A 20246-nucleotide genomic window follows, 5' to 3' on the forward strand; every position below is an offset into this window, starting at 1 on the left:
GTATTCGGAGGGTTCAGTGCGAGACACAGAGGGAAAAGAGGCAAGCCAAGAAGCCCTTCTTGGCGGGATTCCTTGGCGGAGTTTCTTGGCGGGGATTTCCTCCCTCCCTTCCTCCGTACTCCAATTATCCTGAGGGTCTGGGTCCTTATCAGCAAAACACCCCCCCCCCCCCCCCCCCCAAAATCGAATATCTCCGTGGTTCATCGCAATTTGCCACCCGGCACTGGTATGTTCCAGAAGTTATGTATGCCATTATGCTAATCTTTTGCCCCTGCTAGTGCCATCTGTCTCGAGCGCCTCAAAGTGGAAGTGGACGAAGACGAGAAGCTTCCCACGACTACCACCGACATCACTACCAACAACCTCCCGCCAACACAACCCAAACCCGCCTGGATCCCCCAGCGATACTACCACGGCAGCAGCGGAGTGCTGGCACCGACCAACGCTGACTCCGATCTCGAACGAGGCGTGGGATTGGGCGATTGGCGCCGCGGGTCGGTGCCGCTATCAGTCTCATCGTCGTGCTCCACAGATTTAGACGCGGAGCATTCCCAAAAGAACGAGAAACAGCAACAGGATGAGGTGGTGGTGCTGAATCGCTGCAGCCATGTCTTCCATGCCGCGTGCTTGGTCCTGTGGGTCGAGCAGCATCGGTATCGGTGTCCGATCTGTCAGGCTTCGTTGAAGCAGAATCCGTAGTAGTTGGTGGATAGTGAGTTTGCGTGTGTGTGTGTGTGTGTGTGTGTGTGTGTGTGTGTGTGTGTGTGTGTGTGCTTGCTTGCCGATTATCCGTCTTTTTGTTAGTGTTGTATTTTTGGTGTTTGCCGAGTCTGTCGCCAAGAATGCGTGCAGGTCTCACGGTTGAGGTGGATAAGGATGGTGTTCTGGTGTTCTTGGGTGTGGTTGGTTGGCGTGTTTTTCTGGAAGATGATGGTTCTGGTCTTGAGTTCTGGTCTTGGGGTTTGGCGTTTGCGTTTATGTTGCGTTTGCGCGAATCCTGCTATGAAGTAACGTGTGTTGTACTACCCCCCCTCCCCCATCTTCTTATGTAAGGTTCAGTGCATTGCTGGGCGGGCTTATAGCCTCGCCTCTCGTCAGCGTGCTCGCACGCATCATCCTTGGCAATGGCATCCAACCCAACCCCAGCAGGAGATCTGTCTATTTCTCTTAGTAACGTAAAAGCAACCAAGCGAAAGTTGCACCATGACCAAATCATGCATCATCGCCAAGCAGCGCACGGGACAAAAAATACCCCCTTCTAGAATCATTCCCTGAAGCCATCTCACCCATCACCGCATCACCATGCTGCTGCATGCCTCGCGCCGCGTGTCTATTCCCTGTTCGATCGAACACGGAAGCCCAGCGACCGGACTGGATCAGTCCCTTAGTACGGCCGTAGTCCTCAACCAATCCGCATCGGCAGACCTACTACCCCCGGCCCAAACTCCGAATCCCCTTCCACCTCCGCAGAATCAGCAGCAGCAGCAGCAGCAGCAGCAGCAGCAGCAGCAGCAGCAGCAGCAACAGAAACAAACGGATCACACCCTTGGATGACTATCTCATCGAACCGCCGACTCACGCGACTGTAGTTCAGCCCGTACCGGCCCAGCTCCTGCAGCCGTATCGACACCCAATCCTGGTAGATGCGGTCCGGGGTCGCGATCCCCGCGATGAACAGCGGCCAGATGATCCGGACCATCAGGTGGGGCCGGCTGCGGTGGAGTTTGAGCGAGAGAGAGAGGACCTGGTTGACGGCGGTTTCCAGCGGCGGAAGAAGTGACCCGGCTTGTTTGGTGGCAGGCGGTGGGGGGACGGTGTCCTTGAAGCAGAGGTGGAAGTACACGATCGTGCCGTAGAAGGTGATGGTCGCCCAGAAGATGGTTTCCAGGACGCGGCGGCTGGCAGTGTCGCAGGCTGGCGCGGTCAGGGCGGTGGTGAGGATGCTGTCGTTTTCCTTGTGGGGATTTAGCATATCTGAAGGGATAGGAAGGGAATTCTACGAGACGCATACATACTTCCAGGATCAGGGCGAGTTCGTCGACGAGCCGACGATACGAGACCTCCGAAGTCTGCTGGCCTTGGCGCCAGAGTTCGGTGATCTTGAACTGCATGACATGGCTTCGGTGGTAGAGGATCAACGCGGGCTGGTTCTCGATGTCGTCCAGCTGGGCCGTCGTCGGGTATGAGTCGCCCCAGAAGCGGCGGGGCGATTGGCGGCCGATGCGGTAGAGCTCCGCCAGGCTCAAGCCTCTCTGCTCGGCCTCGTCCTGGATGAAGAACCGGAATAGGTCGGCGTCGAGTCGCGCGGCCGCAGGCCCGCAGAAGAGGGCCCCCGGGGTGAAGAAGTACAGCGTCCACAGCAGGAAGAGTGGCACCGCGGTGTGACGGAGTCTGCTGGTCGCCAGACCAGGCAAATCATTCGTCGGCAACATGGTCGTCTTCTGAGTGCTATCTACAGCGGTCTTCGTCGCATCTCCCCAGGGCAAGGCGCCGGCACCTGCACCTCCACTCTCCGCGATAAGCGCGGGTGCCGATGAAGTAGGTTTCAGCAGCGGAACGACATGGTTGAAGAGCAAGCTCTCGATTCCCCGGATGTGCACATTGATGGCCGCGGTGCCGCTCCCGAAGCGGTTCTCGTAGTCGATCATCAGCCACAAAGTGATGAAGATAGCCTCCAGCTGCTCCGACGACTTCTCGACCTCCGGCCGCAATGCCTCCCGCAGACCGGCCAGCGCCCGTCCGTAATGCATGCGACCCCCCAGATCCGCCACCGTCTCCACCGCGTCCCGCGGCTGGTCGCTGTCGTAGAGCTGGGCGCGACGGATCTCGCTCGCCGTGCTCGCCAGCAGCATGCTCATCACCATGGGCTCCCGGACCGCGATCTTGTGGTAGGCGTACGACATGGCGGACCACGGCCAGTGTTTGCCAAGAAGCACGACCAGCGCGGAATCTTGGAGGTAGGCGATGCACGAGCGGTCGAAGCCGGTCAGCACCAGCGAGTTGGCCGCTTGCACAGTCCTGCTTTTGCCCCCGGGGGACGACAGGGTGAAAATCCTGGAAGACTGAGAGGGCGACGGCGCCGTCGTCGTCGTCGTCGTCGTCGTCGCGGAGGGGCTCTTTCGTGTGGTTGTACTATGGGCCGGGCTACCCGCATTCCCCTCCATCTTCTGTACTACTTCCTTGGTCGTGGATGCGGGAGCGTTTCTCCGGGCAGGAGGCCGGGGGATAGGGCCGCCCTTCCACTCGCACAGGATGCGGGCGGCGGTGCAACGCCGGCATTGCGGTTCAGGCTGGCCGGGGACGGCCAATTTCTCCTCGTCGCACTTGATCTTGCGGATTCGACATGTGCGACAGCCTGCGTAACGTCAGTCCATCGGTTAATCATTCCAAGATCACTCCTGACAGGGTATCCAAGTGGATCCTCACCGGTCCTGGAGCGAGTCTTCTTGCCGAGCTTATGCATCCCGATAGTGCTGCTGGAGTTCGGCAACGCTCCACTTGGTCATTTGCTCGTGAGGGAATTGTGTCGAGTGGGGGTCTGTCAGGGTCATGTATATTCGATCAATGTGAAGGCTGACAGGCTGTAAGCGATGCTGCCACGCAGATAAGCCAATGTTAAGCGATAGGGGATGAGGGGAAGAATCTCGTCGTCGCGATATTGTCCAAAAGCCAGGCCGGAGGAATAGCCGGGCCGCCTAAAGTGCCGAGGCAGACAATGCGATTGGCTGTGTCGGCACTGGTCAGGTGACAGGCAGCAGCATTGAACCAATCAGACTTGGATGTGGGGCCCACTCTGCTTCGGCAATGCAGCCGATCGATAAGCGGGTGGATGCCTGATAAGCCGGGCATTAACTGCGGCCAGCATCTCCGCATCTCCGCATCACCAGAGGCCATTCGGATTGTCGAGTCGCACAGATATAAGATAGCGCCCATGATGTCTTGTCCTCACAGGAAGATAACGCCCAAGTGCAAGATCCGCCAACATGACAGTTCAAACCTCGGAAGAACGTTTCATCGCAAGCGTCCAAGAAGCCCTGCGCAACTATGACACCCAACTACAGAACATCAACCAACAGGTACCGTCGCCTTCCCAATCCCCTAGACTACATACATACAAACCCACACGACTCGATCACAAACATGAAGTCCCGGTTGGCCACTCGAACTAACCAAGCCCCAGATCTGGTCCAATCCCGAACTAGCCTACGAGGAACACCAAGCCCACGACGCCATCTGCACCCTCTTCGACACTCTCTCCTCCACCACGGACTTCACCTTCACCATCCACCGCTCCGCCTACGACATCCCCACCGCCTTCGAGGTTACTTACACACACGGCGACCCGTCGCGCGGCCGCGTGGTCGCCTTCAACGCCGAATACGACGCCCTACCCGGCATCGGCCACGCGTGCGGCCACAACCTGATCGCGACGAGCTCCATCGCCGCCTTCCTAGCCACCTGCCACGCCATGCGCTCTGCGGCCACCACCGCATCAGCAGCAAGCGACGCCGCGAGCTTCACCGTGAAGCTGCTCGGCACGCCCGCCGAGGAATCCGGGGGCGGCAAGATCCAGCTCCTGGAGCGGGGCGCGTACCAGGGTGTGCACGCGTGCCTGATGGTGCACCCGGTGCCGATGGCGCCGCAGAACCCGCGGCTGCTGACGCTGGCGACCGTGTTGCCGGGCGGGTACCTGGCCAACGACAAGCTGCGCGTGACCTTCACGGGGAAGCCGGCGCATGCGGCGGCGGCGCCGTGGGAGGGGATCAACGCGCTGGACGCGGTGGTGGCGGCGTACGTGAATGTCTCACTGCTGCGGCAGCAGATCCTGCCCACACAGCGCGTGCACGGGGTGATCGTCAACGGCGGGGAGCGGCCGAATGTCATCCCGCGCAGTGCGTCCGTGGACTACTATATCCGGTCGCCGACGGTGAAGTCGTTGAAGGGGCTGTCGGAGCGGGTGGTTAAGTGCTTTGAGGCGGCGGCGGTGGCGACGGGGTGCGAGGTGGCGTTTGAGTGGTGAGCTTTCTGATTCCTGGGGGTAGATTGAGCGGTATGCTGACGCTTGAAGCGGTAGGGGACCGTCGTATGCGGATCTCAAGACTAATAATCCCATCTGCGAGAGCTATGTCTCTGTCATGCGGGCGATGGGTCATCTCACCTTGTTCGACAACACGGGACAGAAGAGTGCGATTACCGGGGCGTCGACGGATCAGGGTGCGTATTCAGTCCTGGTTGGTTTGCACTGCGTGGGATCATACTGACGATCTAGGTAACGTGTCGTACACCGTGCCCGGCTTCCATGGCATCTTCACCATCCCCACCGACGGGGTCAACCACACGCCCGGATTCACTCAGGGTGCGGGCTCGCTCGAGGCATACCAGCGGGGGATGGCGTGCGCGGCGGGCATGGCGGTGGTCGCGTGTCAGGTGCTGGTGGACGATGAGTTTGCGGCGCGGGTGCAGCAGGATTTCGAGATGGAGAGGGAGTAGTTGATGTCTGGTGGGGTTAATGCCTTGTATTTTGGAGAAACATGTCATGAACCGCAGAATAACAGCGAATGAACCAGATAAGGTGATCAAAAATACCAATCCAGACCAATACCTCAACACAATCAACTCTCAGAGTATGCGAATCATAAATGCCATTTCTCAAAATCTAACCACTAAAGGAATCACAAACTAGTCGCGACCTGCGCAGACACCTCCCTCACCTTCTCCTCCAACACAGCCGCCTGCTCGGCCTCCTCCTTCTTGCCGGGCACCTCAGCCTCCAACCCCTCCCTCTCAAAGCTCTTCATAGGATAATACCCCCAGCGCTCCATCATCTCACGATCCTCATCCCACCCATTACAATCCGTCGTCAACATCTTCTCACCGGTGAACACCGCATTGGCGCCCGCCTGGAAACACGCGATCTGCTGCTCCTCACTCAACGAGATCCGGCCCGCGGCCAACCGCACAATCGTCGCCGGCAACACGACTCTGGCAGTGGCCACCGTCCTCAACAACCGATCAAAGGGGATCATCTTGCGATCGCCCAACGGGGTCCCCGGAATCGGCACGAGGGCATTCACCGGAAAGCTCTCGGGGTGTTTGGAGAGATTCGCCACCGTGAAAATCAACCCCACGCGATCCTCATCCTTCTCGCCCAACCCCAAGATCCCACCACTGCACACATTAATGCCCGCATCGCGCACATTCGCCAGCGTGCGCAGCCGCTCGTCGTACGAGCGCGTCGTGATGATGGACGGGTAGAACTCGCGCGAGGTATCGAGGTTGTGGTTGTAGGCCGTCAGGCCGGCGTCCTTCAGCTCCTTGGCCTGCGCCTCGTCGATCATGCCCAGCGTCACGCACACCTCCATCCCCATCTCGCGCACGCCGCTGACCATCGACTTGATGTTTTTGAGCGAGGTCTTGCGGCCCCGCATGTCGCGCCACGCCGCGCCCATGCAGAACCGCGTGGATCCGTTAGCTTTGGCGGTGCGGGCTGCCGTGAGGACTTCGTCGACGGCGGACATCTTCGTCGCCTTTAGGCCCGTGTTGTGCCGCGTGGATTGCGCGCAGTAGCTGCAGTCTTCGCTGCAGCCGCCGGTTTTGATGTTCATGAGAGTGCACATTTGGATGGCGGAGGGGTCGTGGAATTTGCGGTGGATGAGGGACTATTCTCGGTGCGTTAGTGAGGGTTTGAGGGTGGGCAGTGGGGGGGGGGAGGGGCATTGTGTGGTCTGGATGGGAGGGGTGGGTGAGTGAATGAGTAAGTGAGTGAGGGCGATGGGTGCCGTGGTCAATGGATAAATAATTGGAGGTATACTGACAGCAGCATAGGTCAACTGGTTCAACGGGGTATCGTAGACCTGCTGGATCTCCTCCTTGGTCCAGTTGGTGCGTGGCGTGGTGGCATCGGTCGCCTCACGCAGCACCGCCGGCACTCGACTGGCCAGCGCCGCCGCACTGGGCGAGGTCGACTGCACCGTGCCGTACGCGCGGCGGAAGGCCGTCCGCGGGAGGACTTGTCGTAGCGAGATCATTCTCAAGCGTGTGTGTTTTCTCTTAAAAAATGGAGAGAAAGGTCAAAACGGTGAAGAGAAGAGAAGAGAAGGGAAGAAAAGAAAAGGGTGGTGGGGGAGGAGATGCAGGAAGAAAGAGGGGGAGGGATGGATAACTGCAATGAACTAGACCGGGGTTCGGAGTTGCTTGGTGACTAGGGCAGGCCACTCACTCCAGAGTCTAACAGTCTATCTACTGTGACGATAATGACTGGGCTAGTCGTCCAGCAACCCCCCGAACACGGACAGGGCAGTCACTCACCTAGTGTTGGACAAGCTTCACACAACCTCGGGCTGGAGAGGGGCAGGAGGGGCAGGCTGTGGTCACTAGCTGTGGGCGACAGCCAACACCCTCACCGGTCGTGTTGACCCCAACCGCTGAGGGTTCAACCCCCCATGCAGCGTGCGATTGACTTCAACGGGACTGGCAGATCCAACTCACTCACTCACCACCACCAGGCCAGGCTCCTCCGACACCAGGCTCCACCTTTCTGGGATCCTCGGGCCAAAGGAGACCCGCGGATTGAGACAATTCCGATTGTCATTTCGATCAGTCTATTTGGTTGGTCAGGTACCCGCCACACTATGGGGAAAAGTGCCGCCGGTGATGTCAATCAAGGTCAATCCAGTTGAATCAACACAAAATAAACACCGAATTTGCCTGCCACATGATTGGTGGATAAGCGGGAGGACCTCCCGGTGAAGATAAATTACTCAGCGCTGAGTCATTAGCTACAGCCAAGCCGGCCAGATTTTCATTCAAAGTGGACACAGCGCGATTTTCGAGTACGAGTAAATAAAAACAATTATTTGGATTTCGGGACCCAATTGAATAGACTTGTGAACTCCGTACATGTACAGTGAAATCCTCTTGCTCGAAACAAGAGCCGGCTATATACACAACTTTTACCTTGTATGTACACTTCCTGAAAGTAAAATCTCGGCAGAATACTCCCCCGGAGAACTGTCTTCACCCACCTACAAGGCGAGAACCTACAGCAATCCCCCCCGCAATACTTCCTCAATTGCCCGAAGCGACGCCGGCTTGGACGTCACGCTCGACATCAAATACAGCACATTCCCGAGCACCCGCGAATGCACCGCGAACTGCTCCGACCCCGCGGCTAAGCGTTGCTGCAGCCCCTGCGCCGCCCGGGAGGTGTAGCCGCCGCCGTGCTGATCCTTGAGGGCGATGCTCAGCACCGTGCCCAGCGCAAACACCCCCTCAACCGAGGCCGCCCGCGACAGATCCCGCACCAGCTCGTGGGACCAGACGCTCCAGACCGAAGGACCCGTCGTAGTAATCCCCGCAGCAGCAGCCGGGCTGCTGCTGCTGCTAGCCACCGTCCAATCGCGCTGGTACCCCTGCCAGGCCCCCTCGCGCTCCATCCGCATCATCGTCTGCAGCGAGTCCACCGCCACCTGGCAGCCGACCGCGTGCGCGGTGTAACTGTGGCCATGCAGCAGCGCATCGGTCTTGTCGTCGCTCAAAAACGCCCGGAAGATCGGCTCGCTGGCCAGCGTGGTGCACAGCGGCACGAGGCCGCCGGTGAGCAGCTTGGCGTTGACGGAGATGTCGGGCTGCACCTGCAGGAAGGAGGCGGCCGATCGCCGCCCTAACCGGTACAGCCCGGTGAAGACCTCGTCGAAGATGATAGGTAGGCCCGACCAGTCATTTGCTCCCGCAGGCGGGGAGGTTTGAGGGGCAAACAGCTCCGGGTGTTGGCGCACCACGTCCGCCAGACACCGCTGGAACAGGGGATCACTGTTGCCCTAAGTCAGCCATGCGGTGTCCAACACCGACAAGGGGGAAAGCAAAAGAAAACAAAACCAAAAAAAAAAAAAAAAAAAAAAAAAAAAAAAAAAAAAGAAAGAGAAAGAATACTGACCAGAACAACATTCCGCCCGCACCCAGAATAATCGGCTCCATCATCAGCGCGCCAAACTTGATTCCCTCCTGCTGCACTAGCCGTTGGATGGACTGGTGAATATACCCCCGATACCGCTGGCCCGCCTCGGAGTCCACTCTCTGCTCCAGATCAAACACCTCCGACAGGGATTCAAACTGCAGCTCATCTCCCAGCGCCTTCTCGGGCATGCTGATCTTCCACACCCCATCCTTCATCCCCACCTGGGGGAAATCAAACCAATGGCCCCGGCCCCGATACCACTCCACCTTCTTGTTGTACGTCGAGGGCTCCGAGCAATCCATCACCCCGATCGTATCCCCATGATAGCTGCCCTTCAACCCCAGGATCCGGATGGGTTCCGCACTCGCATCCCACCCGTACCGGGCGCACGCCGCCCGCAGGCCCATCTTAACCGCCACCTCCATCCCCGTACTGCCATTATCCGTATAGAACACTCTCTTAAGCCGGGGATTTTCCTGACTCTGGAGCACCGTCTCCGCCAGTGCTAGCGCCGGCTCGTGGATATTCCCCGGGAGCATGACATGCCCATATCTCCCGGCTGCATACGCCGCCGAGAGCGCGAGATCGGGGTTCCCATGGCCCAACCCCTGCGTCCACCACGAGGCGGACCCGTCGAACGTCGAGCGTAGTGCACTGTCCCCATCACCGGTATTCCCAGCCTTCTCCTGACGATAACTCTGGAAATAATCCTCATACGCCGAGTCAATGACCGAGATATCCTTGGCCGTCACCCCCTGATGCTGCGTAAACGGATACCAGATCGTCTCCTCCGCCTTGCGCGCCATCTCCTCCAACCGCTCCCAGCGCTCGGTATGCTTGCGCTCCAGCGCCTCGACCACCGCGCCCAGCCGGCCCTCCCGCACCGTCCGCTCATAGTACCGTCCCATCGCCTCCGCATCCTTAGCGGCTGCATCCACCTCCCGCGAATCCGGCCGCGGCGGCGGCGGCGGCACCGCGACGAGCGGGATCGCCTTCTTGGCGAAGTACTCCTTTAGGTAGCTGTGGTTCTGGTAGTAGTCGTCCCGGAACAGCAGCACGGAGTGCACGTCGTACCCGCGCAGGAGGAGGGACTCGTAGGCGGAGATGGAGGCGGAGATGCCCCCCAGCCGGGAGTCGGCGATCAGGATGATGGGCAGGCGCAGCGGGCGGTAGAGGTCCGCCTGCGAGGTGCCGTTGGGGCCCGGGGAGTGGACCCCGCCGGCGGTTTCGACGAGGGCGTGTTTGGTGGCGGTTTGCGACGACCACGTGCTTAGGGTGCGGTGGATGGCGTCGAGAAGTTGGGGGTCGCTGGGCACGGTGGTGGTGGTGTTGGGCGTGTGGGCGGCGAGGTGCGGGCTGACGGGGTCGGCGAATTGGTAGAGGCATTTGGTCTGCGTGTGCGGGGCGTAGCGTTGGATGTGGCTGCAGCGTTTGGTTGGATTAGTATGTGGTGTGGTTGTGTGTGTGTGTGTGTGCTCAATGGGAGCAAACGTACCGATCATCAGCTTCGTCTAACGGCCCCGTGGAGACGGGCTTGAGGAAGCCCACCGGTCCGTGATGCTGTAAGGCGTTGCATAGTAGGGTTGAGACAATGGTCTTGCCGACGTCGGTGTTGGCGCCGTAGACCTGGTGGGCGCGCAGAGAGCGCCAGAGCGCGGCGGCTGGCATTTTTGGGGGGGTGATTCAATTGCAAACTCAATGGCAAGTTCTCAATTCCTTCATCACAATCTCAGCTGCAAGTCACAGCACTTGTAAGTTGTAGCTTCCTCAAGGGCCGAGGTCGAGTGTCTCTCCGGTGGGAGGAAACGGAAGTGGGGAAAGAAAAGCGGGCGAAGAGACAACCAGGAACGATAAGAATTGGGACAATGACGAAAAAAGAAGCTCCGAACCGAGGATGAAAACTGAAAGCCGTCTGAAAAGGCTGGAGTGGAGCCGCCCTCAACAGTCAACAGTTTTCCATTTGCATTGCAAAACAGATTTGCTGGGGGTTTCTGGTCGGATTCCGATTCAGTTCCTCTGGGCAAGGTTGAATCTGACAATTCGGCAGAACGATGACTCTTTCTCAGGCCCCCTGCCCGGCCCTGCCCCATCACGCGTTGTAGGTAGCCACTAACCATTAAGCCAGCTAACGGTACGTTAGCCCTAGTTCACCTGGTTAATCACGGAGTAACTAAACCACTACCTACTCGTAAATTAATTGCCTTACTCCACCTTCTTCCACCCTCTCCGAGATGGAGCTGATTGCTTGGGCTCGAACTAATTTCTGAACTACCGATCCAAAATAGACAAATGGGATCGATTACACATGAATTGACTAAAAATACTCCAGACTCATATAGCCCACCGGATCCCCAGATTGTAGGCATGTACATCGTAGCCTACATCCCGTAGAACCCTCATCCACCATGCCCCCCTCACCATCTTTACCACCACCCTCCCCCTCACTCACACCCACACCTACACCCCATACCCCCCTCCGGCAAACCCTGCGCCAAACTCTTCAGCACCGCGCCCGCAACAACACCCTCCGCAAACTCACCCTCCCCGCCAAAAATGCCATCGACTTCTCCTCGAATGACTTCCTCTCCCTCTCCACGAACCCCCTCTACCGCTCCCGCTACCTGCACCACCTAACCACCCTGCCCGCCTCCCACCCGCTCGCCAGCGGCGGCTCGCGCCTCCTCGACGGCAATTCCGCCTACACCGAAGCCCTAGAATGCCAACTGGCGCGCTTCCACAACAGCGAATCCGCCCTCCTCTTCAACAGCGGCTTCGACGCCAACTGGGGGGTCCTCTCCACGCTCCCGCAGCCCAATGACTTGATCGTGTACGACGAAGCCATCCACGCCAGCGCCCACGAGGGGATGCGGCGATCCCGCGCCTCGCAGATGCTGGCGTTCCGGCATAGCAGCCCGGAAGGTCTGCACGCGGTGCTCAGCGCCCAGATCCATGCGGATCCCGGTCTGCGGGATGGTTCCCGGAATGTGTTTGTGGTTGTGGAGAGCGTGTACAGTATGGACGGGGATGTGGCACCGCTGGCGGAGTTTGTGGCCGTCGTGGATGAGCTCCTGCCTCGCGGGAATGGGTATTGGGTGGTGGATGAGGCGCATGCGACGGGGGTGTGTGGGCCCAAGGGGGCCGGGGTGGTGCAGGGGCTGGGGTTGGAGGGGCGGATGTTTGTGCGGGTGCATACGTTTGGGAAGGCGCTGGGCTGTCATGGTGGTATGTTTTCCTTTCTTCAGGGGGGAGGAGATGAAGGCTAATGGAAGTGTGCAGCGGTCGTGCTTTGTGATCCTGATACGAGGGAATACCTCATCAATTATGCCCGGAGTCTGATTTATACGACCGCGCTGGGGTTTCCGTTTCTCGCGGCGATCCGCACGGCGTATGAGTTGTTGGAGAGTGGGGAGACGGTCGAGGTAAGCTTTCCTTTGTCTGCATGGGAGAGAAAAAAAAAAAAAAAAAAAAAAAAAGCGTCGGGATATAGGATGAAGCTGACGCGACATAGTTGCAAGAAACGCTGCATCAGCGGATCCACTATCTCCGGGAGCGATTAAGCGCAATCCAGCCGGTGGACGCGACGTTGTTCACCCTGGACCACCACCCGGGGTCCCCGATCTTCTCGCTGCGGTGTGCCTTGCCGCGGCGACTGGCGGCCGCGTGCCAGGCCCGCGGGTACGTCGTGCGCGCCATCTTGCCGCCCACGGTCCCGGCGGGCCAGGAGCGCGTGCGCGTGTGTCTTCATGCGGGGAATACAGAAGACGAAGTTGATGGGTTGGTGGAGACGATCGTGGAGTGGTTGGAGAAGGCGCAGGGCGAAGCGCAGATGCAGGTTGCCAAGGTTGCGCGGTTGTGAGGGTTGCGGTGTTCTTGCTGTAAGTATGCATATAGTAGACACGTATATATGGGTGGATTCTTGCATTCGGCAAACATCATATGGTAAACAAAAGGTGAATATAGGAAAAAAGTATAGGAGATCTGAGAACAAACAACATATTGCATTCAACTAGGTACTTGAGCTTCGCATGCGTCCATGTACGTACGAGCTTCCTCACTGGAGATTACGATGCGCCGCCTCGGGATTATAATCCATATCCAGGCGGAACTCCAGATCAACTGGGTCCACCACTCCGACGCCATTTTTGAGGTCGAGGATGATCCCCTCCTGGGCCATGAGGGAGGAGCCCAGCACGAGAGACAAGGTGTCCGACGTCCCGGGAACGCAAAAGGCCCGGACGACGATGCGTGCCCAGCGCCGGTCCGCGTTGGGCCGGCCCAGATGCTCGGGGATGAACATGTGGAACACCGCGTATTCGGTCACCTCGTGCTGGACGTCCTCCTGGTCCCAGCTATGCACCGGGAAGGGTGACTCGCAGGGACGGATCTCGGCCCCGGGGATATCGCGCGCGTGGTCGGGTCTCATGATGCTAAACGGGGCACCGGTGTCCAGGACCACCGAGCAGAGTCGCTTCGTCGTCCCCAGCCCCACCCGCGTCTTCACGTTGCTCCAGCCGGCCAGCTGCCGCGAGCAGCCCGCCCACAAGGCGTCCTCGAAGCAGAAGCTCGGCGAGATCACCAGTTTCGCCGCCGAGAGGGAACACACCGCCTCCGATTCGTAGTCGGTGGAGGAAAAGGGGATCCGGAGAGCCGGGTCATGGTCCTTCCAATCTTCCGCGGTGTGGTGGGGTGGGTGGTCCTCGTGGGTGGTACTGGTGTAGGAGTGGCTGGAATGTCTCTTCTGAGATTCCGGGTGGTGCTTCTTGGACGAATGGGTAGAGACCTTGTGATCCTTCTTGTCCTTGCTCGAATGGTGCTTGGGCCGAACCATCTTGCCATTGGTAATATCAATATACGTACCATCGAAGGGGAACATGGTGATAATGGCGTCTGTTCCGAGCTCAAAATCTTTGGAGATAAGTGGTTGTCTTGAGGAGATTCGTGCTTGACAAGGGCGCGGATATAAGCCTTTTGATCTTCATGAACCAGAGGTCTTCATGAGAGTTATATACCAATTGAGAACTATGAGGTTGCTCAGCACTGCTTCTCCGTCGCCAAAGAAGTTTGCTTGATCTTTGTATAATCGCATAATGAAGGCTCGAGGAAGCCTTGTGATGGAAGAGCGTTGTGAAGATGATTACAGACTCGCAGCAAGGAGTTGAATGAGTGAGCACACAAAGCTGCAGGTTCTAAACAAAGAGAAGGGCACTTGAAACAAATCAACGTAGGAGGTGTTCAGTGTCCCTGGGGCTGTCGAGGTTGCACCAGGCCCCTCTTTTTATCGAACTGTCTACACGGTAGGATACAGCCATACTGACTAAGCCGACTCTGCTGGGAACGTACAGTATATTAGTATCACTGTTCTGTTCCCAATGTTACTGTTACAGGAAATTATGAGAAATGTACTGTGTGCATAAAGGCGTTGTTTGATCACAAATTCAAATTATATCATGTCACTATGAACTCTGTCTCAGTCCACCCCATAGCGCCGCGGCAATGCTAGCAAGTGTCTTGGTAATCTACTGTGTTTCGATGACGCAAGAGGGAATTTAAAGAAAGTTCGCTATATTAAAATAGATGACATGCGAAGAACAAAGCAAAGAAAAAAATATTGACATTCTAGTAATCCCCAAAGTAAGCGCAGAATCACAATCTAAGTAAGAGTCACATCTAAGAGCACCAATCTAAGAGTCTAGTCCAACCGAGCCAGCATCGCTTCATGCAGAACCCTCCATACCACCGAAAAAGCGCTTGAAAATTTTCGCCGCGACAGTTTCACTCTTGGGAGTATCTTTCCGGGGAAAGAGTCCCAGCGTGTCCTCAGCAACCAGCCCCAAAAGGCACCAGGAATGCCATCTCGTGGTCTTGGGCGCACTACCGGGCCGTACTCCTGGGTAGTTATTCCAGATGAGCGGGCTGTCATCCAGCAGCTTCTTACACCGGTGGCATCTCATCACTGGGGGAGTGCCAGTTCGCGGGGTGCAAGACGCGGCCGCAGGAGTTCCGGCAGGACCATTGGAACGGGTCGGCAGACTGGATAGAACCGGACGCGAGGGGTGACTGCTCGAGCGTGTGCGGGCCGCAGTAGGGATACCGCTTGTAGAGACCGTGCGTCCAGGCGTGACGATGTTGGCATGCACGATGGGCCGGGCAGTGGCGGTGGTAGCATGAGGTGGTGGAGCGAGTTTCCTTCGGGGAAGCTGCAGTTCTCCTCGAATGTAGCTGGGCACTCGGTTGTCTGTAACATTGTCAGCCAGTCCCTGTGTATTGCCTTTGCTGGTGTACAGCGTGTCAGCCGGTTCTTGAAAGAGGTCAAGATTATCAGAGTTGATCCACTGGCTACCCATGCCTGCGAGTTAGCGAAAGTAGACTGACGGTAGTCAAAGGCTCACAAATCAGCCTGAGTTAAGAATGTGATAGATCCAAGCCCGATACTACTCAGTACTGAGAGTGCGCGATATGGGCGAAGGCTTGTTTATATAGCATGGTATGGCACTTGTTGTGATGGTGGATGGAGGAGATTGTCAGGGAAAGATAAAGGGGCGATGATATCAGAGGATCAGATAAGCCTCAGGGATCCTTTCTTCCCCTCACCTCCTCCACTTTCTCCTCTCTCTTTCATATCTTCCTCCCTCACAATCTCTTTGTCCTCTACCACAGTACTGCTCACTTCTTTGTTCTGTCGAAGATAATCTCCGATAAATCTCTCATTATGACGGTAGACGCCCCCTACGATATCCTCATTGTTGGAGGGGGGATCTTCGGTGTCAGTACGGCCTATCATTTATCGCTCCAATCGCCGCAGCCACGCATCCTCCTCCTCGATCGCAGTCCTGCGCCACCCTCTCCCGCAGCTTCTACTGATATCAACAAGATCATCCGCGCGGATTACTCCAATCCGCTCTACATGACCCTCGGATTTGAGGCCCTCGACGCCTGGAAATCCCTCCCCAGCTTCCGAGCCGCCAGAGTCCACCATCCGTCGGGATGGATCTGCATGGACGAGAAAGACAGCGACACCGCCATCCGCGTTCGCCAGAATTTCCACCGCGCCGGTCGCGATGACTGCGTCGAAAACATGACAGAGGCGGAAATCCGCGAGTCGTGGGGCGGGCTGCTCCAACAGACCGACTGCTCGCCGTTCGGGTCCTACTACTTCAACCCCTCCGCGGGCTGGGCCGATGCGGGCAAGGCGCTGCAGATCCTGACGCAGGAGGCCGTCCAGCGGGGCGTCCGGTTTCAAAATTGGCGAGGCGCGTCGCATCATGCGGGACGACACCGGCGCGCTCGGGGTGAAAACCGCCGACAGCACGGTCTACACGGCCGAGAAGATCGTTCTGGCGACCAGTGCGTGGACGAGTCAGCTCATGTCGTCCATCGAGGATGAGCTGGATCTCCCCGAGGCGGACCGGATCGAGCGACAGATCACCGCTGCAGGGGTGTGCGTGTCGCATTTCCGTCTGTCGCCGGCAGAGCACGAGCGCTACGCACAGCTGCCGGTTCTTGCTTATGGTGGACAAGGTGAGTTTATTTTCTTTTTGTTTGTCAACACCTGCGAAGCTCACTAATTGTCCAGGAGAGGTGATTCCGCCTACGGCAGATGGGATCCTCAAGTTTACGACGGCCTCCTCTTTTACCAATACCATTCGCACTGCATCTGGGCACGAGATTTCTGTGCCGGTGCCTGATCAGTTGACGGTTCCTCAGAAACTCCAGGAGGCGCACCTGAAAGAAATCCGTCCCCGACTGCCCGAGCTGCTGGACCAAGGACGTCGCCAGCCCGAGTGGTACCGCCTCTGCTGGGACGCCATCTCCCCCAGCCAACACCCGCTGATCACTCGGCATCCCGACTCACGGCTAGCCAGCCTTTATCTCGCCGTGGGAGGTTCATTCCACAGCTACAAGTTTCTCCCGACGATTGGGCAGTATGTGGTGAACGTGCTGCAAGGGGTGAGCAACGGGCCCGAGAAAGACGAGGCGTGGGCGTGGAAGACAATCCAGCCGAGCGAAAAGGGCGTGCATGAGAAATTGATTCCTACCACGGAGTATCGAGACTTGGTGTGAGGAGGTGGCGTTGGAACACAGCACAGCCGAGTGCACGGTTGGGGTAATACGAGGACGCGTGGCTGCCAATGCGGGGGATGCAATTAGCTCGATCCATTCATGCAATAGCTCACCGACTGTTAAGGATTCATTCCTTCACGTTCTGGTCAGCCTGATAAGCTTGTCAGGCGAGGTTAGTAATCCTCGTAGCCGACCGAGGAATTGTACGAGTAGCATTCTTCGGTGGGTCGAATTCAGTCCTCACTCACCGGAATGCCTTTTCCACAGCACACAAAACACAAAAGCAGCACACAACTCGGAGACAAAACAAGCTCAATAATGAGGCAGAAAACAGGCCATCTGGGAAGGTCGATGACCAATGAAAGTAGAACAACTGGACCCCGCTGGCCAGGTTTCTGTCTGTGCATGAAGCGTTGAGCCGGAATGGGCGGAGAGCCGAGGTGTCCGGCAATTCAACCTTTGCCCCCTACAAATACAGTATGCGACCCACCCGACAACCACCCTGGCGCTCTTATCCTCAACAACTTCATCATGGCATTAGGTACGTACAGCTCTCACTCGTCGATTTTATTAAAACATACTGACGGCTGCAGCAACCGCTGCCGCGATCACGGCCGCCGCGTACCTCAATGCGAAATTCCACCTGACCAAAGATCTAGCGGTGCTGCGCACTGTGCGGCAGGCAACCCGCAGCACTCAGCAAGCCCAAAGCCAGGGCCAGGTCAACCTCTGGTTCAATTTCGTTGAGACCGCTACAAAGTACCCCGGTCTGATCGCCATCTGGACGCGAGAGCGGTCATTCACCTATCGGGAGGTGCTCGCCGCGGCCGCCCGCTACGCCCAGTTCTACCGCCAGCGCGGCGTGCAACCAGGCGACCTGGTCGCATTCTACCTCCAAAACCGCGCAGAGTTCATCTTCGCGTGGCTGGGTCTGTGGAGTATCGGCGCTGCTCCGGCGGCCATCAACTACCATCTCACCGGCGATGCGCTGGTGCACAGCCTGGCCCTCAGCGGCGCGAAGCTCCTGCTGGTGGATCCGGACGCGGAATGCCAGGCGCGGATTGACGAACGACGAGCCACTTTGGAGACCGAACTGGGCTTGACCCTGATCACTCTGGATGACACCTTCACCACCACCGTCCTCCCAACTCTGCCGGCAGAAGTCCCGGAAGACGGTCAGCTGGCGCGGAACACCACAGGCAACTCGCCGGCCATCCTGCTCTACACCTCCGGCACGACGGGACTCCCGAAGGGCTGTCCCTTCCGGATGGAGCGACTGCACGTCGCCGTGGGGCTGCGGGCGTACTCGACGCGCGACCAGGTCGGCCCCGGCGGCGACCGGTGGTACAGCGCGATGCCGCTGTACCACGGCACGTCAGCGGTGGCGCTGATCGTGGCGCTGGTGCGCGGGACGAGCATCGCGATCGCGCCGCGCTTCAGCGTGCGCAGCTTCTGGCGCGACGTGCGCGACGCCCAGGCGACGGTCTTCGTGTACGTCGGCGAGACCGCCCGGTACCTGCTGGCGGCGCCGCCCTCGCCGCTGGACCGCGCGCACCGCGTGCGCATGATGTACGGCAACGGCTTGCGGCCGGACGTGTGGACGCGCTTCCAAGAGCGGTTCGGCATCGCCGAGGTGGGCGAGTTCTTCAACAGCACCGAGGGCGTCTTCAGCCTGTACAACTACAACCGGGGGCCCTTCACCGCCAGCGCCGTCGGCCACCACGGCGCCCTGTCCCGGTGGCTTATGCGCGGCGTCTACGCCCCGGTCGCCATCGACCCGCACACCGGGGATGTCCAGCGCGACCCGGCCACCGGGTTCGCGGTGCGCCAGCCCTACGAGGTCGGCGGCGAGATGCTCGTGCGCGTGCCCGCCGAGTCGGCCTTTCCGGGCTACTGGCGCAACCAGGAGGCCACGGACAAGAAGTTCCTGCGCGATGTGTTCCAGCCGGGGGATCTGTGGTATCGGTCCGGAGATGCCTTGCGACGGGACGCCGACGGCCGGTGGTATTTCCTCGACCGCTTGGGCGATACCTTCCGATGGAAGAGTGAGAATGTGTAAGCTCCCCCAACTTGAATCGGACCAAGCCTGATATCCAACCCGCCCAAACCAAACTTTCCCCTGAAACTCAAGCTGACCGATGGCAACAGCTCCACCGCCGAAGTCTCTCACGCCCTAGGCGAATATCCCGGGATCCAGGAAGCCAACGTCTACGGCGTCGTGGTGCCGTCGCACGACGGTCGCGCCGGCTGCGCCGCACTGCAACTGAGCCCCGAGGCAGCCGCCAATGGAGCCTTGGATCTCACGGCGCTGGCGCAGTTCGCGCGCGCCCGTCTCCCGCGCTACGCGGTTCCGGTCTTCCTGCGGCTGGTGACGCAAACCCTGCATATCCACAACCACAAACAGAATAAAGTCCCCTTGCGCGAGGAAGGGGTCGAGCCGGCGAAATTGGGGACTCAGGTGGCGGGCGGCCAGAGTGATCAATTGTATTGGTTGCCGCCTGGGGCCGAGGGATATGTGCCCTTTGGTTCGACGGATTGGAAGCGGATAGTCGCGGGTGAAGCGAAACTGTGAGGGGAGCAGGGAATAGATATCTGAAAGTGGTTGCTTTCCCACAGGTTGTTCGCGTAGAGCTGTACGTAGCTTGAGATTAGCCGGGCCGGTGAGCATTACATCTAGAGCAGGAGGACCTTGTTGATGTTTTCAACTTCTTCCCTTGGTCAACCATTCCAGAGTCGGAGGCTAGGCCTCAGCATGCGATGCCCTTGTCTTCAGAGATCTAGCCGCGCAGAATGAGTAGCTGACGGTTGAGATTGCGTGTCGGATTTAGAGACACCTCTTTGTCATCTCATGCAATCATTTTCATGATCCAAGCCATTAGGTAGGCTAGAGTCTTGGGCATACGTTCTGCATGCCCCCAATTCTTTAGAGCGACTCTCCGCTGTCTGGTTCTTTTCGGCCTTACTACCCTGGAAATCTTATCCATGGACCTCCACTATCCGTCATCCACCCTGAAGGGGTTGGGATTCGTTTCTTCCGCTACGGAGTCAGCATGTGAAAGGGGAGGGGGAGGGCTAATCTGCAGGTTGATGGGTTATAAATCACCGCCCATTTTTCTCTCCGTTCGGTCCCAACATCTTTGCGACTTGAAATATGAACCTCTATACATAGAATATACCCTAAATTAGCTTATCATTCGCATAAGTCTCTTACTATCAACAACAATAGATG

The 20246-nt window shown here is 58.2% G+C and overlaps 10 protein-coding genes across 10 annotated transcripts in view; 5 read left to right on the forward strand and 5 right to left on the reverse strand.

Moving 5' to 3' along the window:
* BO82DRAFT_353792 (uncharacterized protein) overlaps positions 1-716 on the forward strand; it is a 1299-nt gene extending 583 nt beyond the window's left edge. The window contains exon 2 of the mRNA XM_025635052.1: positions 279-716. Coding sequence (XP_025492422.1) covers positions 279-699 — 421 coding nt within the window. The 3' untranslated portion in view covers positions 700-716. The remainder of the gene's footprint in view (positions 1-278) is intronic.
* A 712-nt stretch (positions 717-1428) lies between these two features.
* On the reverse strand, positions 1429-3463 carry BO82DRAFT_374065 (uncharacterized protein; the record flags this gene model as incomplete). The annotated part of the gene is made up of 5 exons (XM_025637397.1): positions 1429-1462; positions 1536-1996; positions 2061-3116; positions 3177-3355; positions 3427-3463. The coding sequence occupies 5 exons, from the start codon at positions 3461-3463 to the stop codon at positions 1429-1431; spliced, it is 1767 nt and encodes a 588-aa protein (XP_025492423.1).
* Positions 3464-3893: 430 nt separating this feature from the next.
* BO82DRAFT_383023 (M20 family metallopeptidase) lies at positions 3894-5567 on the forward strand. The gene is made up of 4 exons (XM_025637981.1): positions 3894-4076; positions 4181-5016; positions 5075-5214; positions 5270-5567. The coding sequence occupies exons 1-4, from the start codon at positions 3984-3986 to the stop codon at positions 5488-5490; spliced, it is 1290 nt and encodes a 429-aa protein (XP_025492424.1). The 5' UTR covers positions 3894-3983; the 3' UTR covers positions 5491-5567.
* A 66-nt stretch (positions 5568-5633) lies between these two features.
* Positions 5634-7028, reverse strand: BO82DRAFT_374067 (biotin synthase; the record flags this gene model as incomplete). Its single annotated transcript, XM_025637398.1, has 3 exons — positions 5634-5663; positions 5712-6659; positions 6816-7028. The coding sequence occupies 3 exons, from the start codon at positions 7026-7028 to the stop codon at positions 5634-5636; spliced, it is 1191 nt and encodes a 396-aa protein (XP_025492425.1).
* Positions 7029-7886: 858 nt separating this feature from the next.
* bioDA (adenosylmethionine-8-amino-7-oxononanoate aminotransferase) lies at positions 7887-10948 on the reverse strand. The gene is made up of 3 exons (XM_025632332.1): positions 10452-10948; positions 8936-10378; positions 7887-8811 (listed from the first exon to the last, which is right to left on the reverse strand). Exons 1-3 carry the CDS (start codon positions 10622-10624, stop codon positions 8040-8042), a joined length of 2388 nt encoding a protein of 795 aa, XP_025492426.1. The 5' UTR covers positions 10625-10948; the 3' UTR covers positions 7887-8039.
* A 401-nt stretch (positions 10949-11349) lies between these two features.
* On the forward strand, positions 11350-12865 carry BO82DRAFT_383026 (aminotransferase class I/II-fold pyridoxal phosphate-dependent enzyme). The gene is made up of 3 exons (XM_025637982.1): positions 11350-12178; positions 12233-12375; positions 12465-12865. Exons 1-3 carry the CDS (start codon positions 11362-11364, stop codon positions 12810-12812), a joined length of 1308 nt encoding a protein of 435 aa, XP_025492427.1. The 5' UTR covers positions 11350-11361; the 3' UTR covers positions 12813-12865.
* Positions 12866-13007: 142 nt separating this feature from the next.
* BO82DRAFT_364276 (uncharacterized protein) lies at positions 13008-13829 on the reverse strand (the record flags this gene model as incomplete). The annotated part of the gene is made up of 1 exon (XM_025636939.1): positions 13008-13829. The coding sequence occupies one exon, from the start codon at positions 13827-13829 to the stop codon at positions 13008-13010; it is 822 nt and encodes a 273-aa protein (XP_025492428.1).
* A 763-nt stretch (positions 13830-14592) lies between these two features.
* BO82DRAFT_353795 (uncharacterized protein) lies at positions 14593-15446 on the reverse strand. Its single transcript, XM_025635053.1, has one exon. The coding sequence runs from the start codon at positions 15298-15300 to the stop codon at positions 14671-14673; it is 630 nt and encodes a 209-aa protein (XP_025492429.1). The 5' UTR covers positions 15301-15446; the 3' UTR covers positions 14593-14670.
* A 219-nt stretch (positions 15447-15665) lies between these two features.
* Positions 15666-17142, forward strand: BO82DRAFT_391668 (NAD(P)/FAD-dependent oxidoreductase; the record flags this gene model as incomplete). The annotated part of the gene is made up of 3 exons (XM_025638581.1): positions 15666-16189; positions 16263-16474; positions 16530-17142. 3 exons carry the CDS (start codon positions 15666-15668, stop codon positions 17015-17017), a joined length of 1224 nt encoding a protein of 407 aa, XP_025492430.1. The 3' UTR covers positions 17018-17142.
* Positions 17143-17548: 406 nt separating this feature from the next.
* On the forward strand, positions 17549-19589 carry BO82DRAFT_364278 (putative very-long-chain acyl-CoA synthetase family protein (CefD1); the record flags this gene model as incomplete). The annotated part of the gene is made up of 3 exons (XM_025636940.1): positions 17549-17558; positions 17611-19072; positions 19103-19589. The coding sequence occupies 3 exons, from the start codon at positions 17549-17551 to the stop codon at positions 19587-19589; spliced, it is 1959 nt and encodes a 652-aa protein (XP_025492431.1).
* Between the last annotated feature and the right edge of the window lie 657 nt (positions 19590-20246).

The sequence above is a fragment of the Aspergillus uvarum genome (assembly GCF_003184745.1).
Source record: "Aspergillus uvarum CBS 121591 unplaced genomic scaffold BO82scaffold_23, whole genome shotgun sequence".
NCBI lineage: Eukaryota > Fungi > Ascomycota > Eurotiomycetes > Eurotiales > Aspergillaceae > Aspergillus > Aspergillus uvarum.